This window comes from Gadus macrocephalus, chromosome 1 (assembly GCF_031168955.1).
Source record: "Gadus macrocephalus chromosome 1, ASM3116895v1".
NCBI lineage: Eukaryota > Metazoa > Chordata > Actinopteri > Gadiformes > Gadidae > Gadus > Gadus macrocephalus.
In genome coordinates, this window is record NC_082382.1 from 25,614,314 (window position 1) to 25,620,313 (window position 6,000).

At 51.2% G+C, this 6,000-nt stretch overlaps 1 protein-coding gene across 1 annotated transcript in view; it reads right to left on the minus strand.

Annotated features, from left to right (window-relative positions):
• The window catches only part of LOC132463691 (kinesin-like protein KIF1B), a 75,507-nt gene that overhangs the window by 34,465 nt on the left and 35,042 nt on the right, over positions 1-6,000 (minus strand). The window contains 6 exon segments of the mRNA XM_060060001.1: positions 2,457-2,637; positions 3,008-3,091; positions 3,620-3,635; positions 3,637-3,727; positions 4,172-4,251; positions 5,779-5,854. Of these exon segments, the coding sequence (XP_059915984.1) occupies positions 2,457-2,637; positions 3,008-3,091; positions 3,620-3,635; positions 3,637-3,727; positions 4,172-4,251; positions 5,779-5,854 (528 nt within the window).

Below are 6,000 nucleotides of genomic sequence, written 5' to 3' on the forward strand. Positions count from 1 at the left end.
GAGCATGAATATGATGCACAACTTGAAGACATTTGACATGTAAACATGGATACATGGACCATCGTTAACCGTTGTTACTATAAATGAAGGCAAAGAGGAAGCTCATCATGCTCTCACTGGGAATGGGTCGATGGACAGTGTCATACTGAAGGTGTCCGACCCCCAGCCTAAAGGTGGGGGGTTTGTAGCCCAAGCTCTGCTGTCTATCTGTCTGCGACCACGAGCATTCTGCTCATTACATACACATGTCTACAAATATACTCACTGGAAGTCGCTTTCTGGTTAATTGACTTAACTAACGACTTCATTTCTCATCATTAAGGGATATTATCAATGAGTGGCTCTCTGTACGTTATCCTGCTTAAGACACGGCTACTTACTGAAGAAATCAATGATTGAGACAACATATAATTTAAGAATGATGTTATTCCTTCCGCTGAGCTAGCAGTCTGATCGTTTTTTCGGTCGGTACTGCGTCCGTAGCGATGAGCTGTTTCCCATAGCAACGGTCTGTCATTCAGAAACAACCAACCGTAGAACGGCCTAATCAACCAATCAGAATCGAGCATCAACAAAGCCGTGTCCTAACGATAAACAGTGATCCCCCTCAGGCCCTTTGGGGCTCGTCCACACACACACACACACACACACACACACACACACACACCCACACACAAGTAGTGAGACCCACACACACACTCCGCAGTAGGTAGACGCACACACACTCAGTCAGCAGTAGGTAGTCACACACACACACTCCGCAGTAGGTAGACGCACACACACTCAGCAGTAGGTAGTCACACACACACTCAGTCAGCAGTAGGTAGTCACACACACACACTCAGCAGTAGGTAGTCACACACACACTCAGCAGTAGGTAGTCACACACACACTCAGCAGTAGGTAGTCACACACACACACACACACACACACTCAGCAGTAGGTAGTCACACACACACTCAGCAGTAGGTAGTCACACACACACACACACACACACTCAGCAGTAGGTAGTCACACACACACACACACACACTCAGCAGTAGGTAGTCACACACACACACACACACACACTCAGCAGTAGGTAGTCACACACACACACACACACACTCAGCAGTAGGTAGTCACACACACACACATCAGTAGGGAGACACACACACACACACTCATTAGTAGGTAGTCACACACACACTCAGCAGTAGGTAGTCACACACACACTCAGCAGTAGGTAGTCACACACACACTCCGCAGTAGGTAGACGCACACACACTCAGCAGTAGGTAGTCACACACACACTCCGCAGTAGGTAGACGCACACACACTCAGCAGTAGGTAGTCACACACACACTCCGCAGTAGGTAGACGCACACACACTCAGCAGTAGGTAGTCACACACACACTCAGTCAGCAGTAGGTAGTCACACACACACACTCAGCAGTAGGTAGTCACACACACACTCAGCAGTAGGTAGTCACACACACACTCACACACTCAGCAGTAGGTAGTCACACACACACACTCAGCAGTAGGTAGTCACACACACACTCATCAGTAGGGAGACACACACACACACTCATTAGTAGGTAGTCACACACACACTCAGCAGTAGGTAGACTAGGGCTGGGATAAACGATTATTTTTTAAACGATTAATCTAGCGATTATATTTTCGATGCATCGATTCATCTAACGATTCATTTTTTCAGTCCGATTCGATTTCGATTCGATTCGATTCTCGATTATCTCCCCATTAATTGACTAATAGCAATTTATCCATGTTGATTTACATATCTGAATTCCTTAACATTTCAATACATGTTTATTGCCTTTAAATTCCAAAATAAAAGTGCAAAGTAATGCATTCTTAGAATTCTACGGTGCTCAGTCATCTGCAGCTGCTACCGGGTGACGCCTCTTCAGGTGCTGGTGAATTGCCGTGGTGCTAGAATGGAAAGTCATCTCCATTTTGCAAAGACGACATATCACGGAATCGTTTCATTTCACATTAAAGAATTCCCATACTTTAGAGGAACGAGTGCGTGGCGCCTTGCACTTATGAAAGTCTGAGGAGCCACTCGCGTTGCAACTACGCTCCGGCGCCGCCCATCTTTTTTTTATTTATTTTTTAAATCGACGCACATTTTTCGCGTCGACGTAATTTATGCGTCGACGTCGTCGATTACGTCGACGCGTCGTCCCAGCCCTAAGGTAGACACACACACACTCAGCAGTAGGTAGTCACACACACACTCAGCAGTAGGTAGTCACACACACACTCATCAGTAGGGAGACACACACACACACTCATTAGTAGGTAGTCACACACACACTCAGCAGTAGGTAGACGCACACACACTCAGCAGTAGGTAGTCACACACACACTCAGCAGTAGATGGACACACACACACTCATCGGTACGGATCCCCACCCCCATGAGCGTAGGGGGTTGCGGGCCGTACCTCTTCTCCATCTCCTGCTTCATGTCGATGCCCTGCTTCTCCAGCAGCTCCCTCTGGGCGAAGGTCCAGTCTACGGGCTCCACGGGGGTCTCGGCCGTGGGGGTCTTCTCCCGCTCCGCCCGGGCCTGCTCCGGGTGGTTGAAGCGGAACACGTGGTTCTTGCCCATGATGATGCGGTTGCCTAGCGACGGGAGGAAGGCGTTGTCAGGAGCGGTTCTTTTAATACGGTCCAAATTCAAAACTCTTATAATACAAATAATGAATTATTATAATTGATAAATTCTTTATTGCGTCGTAACTGGAATGCGCTTCATTGGTTTTGTGTGCAGTGACACGAGGGGTATCTGTGTAGATGGATGTGTTCCCAATGTGAGGTCATACAAAAAATAAGCAATTTTCCATAACTTCACTCTGAGGAAAACACATCAACACGGCGAGGATTTTCGTTTCATCATTCATGAGTCTCTCCAAAGTGTGTCAGACGCTCTCACAACAAGCAGCGTGTTACCGTGGTAACGGCTCCAGGCTGAGGAGGCGTGAGGTGGGCGTACCTGAGCGCAGCTGGGTGGAGTCCTCCACCCGTTTACCGTTGACGTAGGTCTCCGACGCCTCGCAGGGAACCAGCAGGACGATCACTGCAACAACAGGAGGACAGTCACCAGGGTGGAGCGACAGACAATGGGATAGAAGTAGGCCGAGTAACGTTACAGCAAACCCCTAAAGACCAATCAGACAGTTCATACTACACTGTCTGATGCACAGTTTGCACACACATCAAAAAGATGCTCACTTACTTTTTAAAAACTAGTATAACCAGCTTTTCATTCGGATGGGCCCAGACAGTTAAATCCAGACATGGAGTGCGTGACTAACCCCGGTTAACTAACCCCTGTTAACTAACCCCGGTTAACTAACCCCCGTTAACTAACCCCCGTTAACTAACCCCTGTTAACTAACCCCCGTTATCTCTGAACCAGAGGGAGCATGTCAGCAGTGGGCCATTGCCGTTTATTTTTTTTAATTTTATTTAAGGTTAGCTCTCCTACTTGTGTGTCCTTTTACGTTTCCTTTTATAATGCACTGTTGAAGGAGCCTGAGACTCATTGCCAGCGACTGCGTCTGTGATTGTTGTGTGTGTGACAGTCAACCATCTTGGGTCTCACCGTCTCCGTTGGCGTTTCCTCTGGCTGCGGAACACACAGTGCTCCTCCCGGATGTGGGCGCCGCTCAGAACGATGTCCTGCCGTCTCTCCGCGTCCGCCTGGCCCACTCTGTCAGGAGGACATTAGGAGTTCAGTAAACACCCGCGTCACACACACCACGGCAGCCATTTTGGATCCAAGTGTCTCCCACCCCCCTGGTTTACAGAGTTAAACGTTTAACAGACTGAGGTGCGAAACAACTCCCAGGGAGGTCTGAGGAGCAGTTCTGATTTTCATTGGCATCGACTTTGACGGTATTTTTATTTAGTCCGCCGCCGCGGGCAGTCCTGTAACTTAAGACGCAGTCAGCGGCTAACTAAAGACTCCCCAGCGGAGTTAAAGGAGACTCCAGACGATAGCGCTGAGTGGACAGAAGCTAACTGTTGGTCCACCATCGCCGTCCTCATCAAACACCAGTCCCTCTGATTGACCCACGGCACGGACAACAACCAGTCCTCCCCGCTCCAGAAGGAAGCGGTCCGGGACCGCCGCGGTCAGGGAGGGGCTCGTTACCTGGTGATCCCGTCTTTGATGTAGTAGAGGAGGCACTCCGACATGAGGGGGTCCTCGTTCAGGTTAACGAGGTGGGGGGTCTGGACGAAGAGAAGAGGACAGAGGAACGCGTTACAATCCATTCTGATCCCAGTGGCTCTCCCAGTACCACGGATGGTTTAGTACCACCGGCTCCCAGTACCACGGATGGTCTACGTAGCAGAATCACACACGTCCTAAAACAACAACATCACTACCTGTCTGGGGTGGAGCGACTCCACCCTATCTCAAAGGTCTTTACTACGGCTCACACACCCTGAACCCCCCACTAGGGGGCGACACCGGGGAAACAACCCACCTTTTTCGGGGAGAACACCCCGTTAAAGTCTGTGTAAAGATCGCAGGGCTTCTCAGCGAAAAGCTAGCCCGCCGCGACAACGCAGCGGAGAGAGATGGAGGGTGAGTAGAGAGGGGAAGGAAAGAGTGGTTAAAATCAACAACCAGAACAATCATCTGTGAAGGAGCGGCCAGGGGTGTAGAGGGCGAGGGAGGGGATAAAAGGGATGGATGACATCAGAGGAGACTCTGAGGCAGACGCCGGACAGCAGCGCTGACAGACAGCGTGCGATTCAGGGGAGAGAATGAACCGGGTGAGACGAGGACGACCGGGACATGACAGAAACCGCCTCACTGGGGAATCGCGGCTAAACAAAAACACAACGTGTGCAGCGATGTAGCGAGGAGTTGAGCAGCGGAAGGATAACGGCAGTAAGAAGATACTAACAGTTAACACTCATGGATCCACCAGGTTGGAACCTGATATCACTCTAAAACAGAGTCCCAGGGAAAGGTGCTAGGACCAGAAATAGCCCCCGGAGGACGGAAGGGTCACAAGCACCTCTCTGACCCGCGGGTAAATAGTTCTTTAATAGGCAGTGGGTGGGGGGGGGGCGGGGATCTACACCAGAGACAGAACAATCATGGGATTGCTGGATCGGAGTCAAATTTAAAAAATAAACTAAATCCATCTATGGCGGAGTCTATTATGGGCTGTCCTCTCTATCCATGTTCTCTGAACAAACCTTATCGCCGGGGAAACACGCAAAGGGCCCAACGTGGCTGGGCTGAGTGGGTGGAGAGAGAGAGAGGGAGTAGGTGGAGGGAGAGAGAGAGAGAGAGAGAGAGAGAGAGAGAGAGAGAGAGAGAGAGAGAGAGAGAGAGAGAGAGAGAGAGAGAGAGAGAGAGAGAGACAGAGAGAGAGAGAGAGAGAGAGAGAGAGAGAGAGACAGAGAGAGAGAGAGAGAGAGAGAGAGAGAGAGAGAGAGACAGAGAGAGAGAGAGAGAGAGAGAGAGGGTGAAGGAGAGAGAGGAGGAGAGAGAGAGGGTGGAGGAGAGAGAGAGAGGGTGAAGGAGAGAGAGGAGGAGGAGAGGGTGGAGGAGAGAGAGGGTGGAGGAGAGAGAGGAGAGAGCAGTGTAAATGGACATGCTGATGGAGCCAACAGAGCAGGAAGAGAACGAGAGAGATCGCTCGGGGGCGGAGCCTCCGGGGGGAAGTGATGTCACCGAGGCCGTACACCGGTACCCCGATCACCGCGGGCCGCTGCAGGAGAGACGTCAGGTGGCCGTACCTTTTTAGGGGAGAAGACGCCCAGGGTCCCGCCGTCCTCGCGGATGGCCACGCCCATCTCGGCCAGCAGGGCCTCCCTGGGGGGGGGGGGGGGGCAGAACGGGGGTCAGGGGGGGTCTGAGGGGGACCTGGAAACAGCTGGCAGGAATCACACTACATCTAACAATGATTCGCCGAGGGCGAGGTGAGTAGCGGGGAGTAGCCCCACTACTCCGGAGCCTGA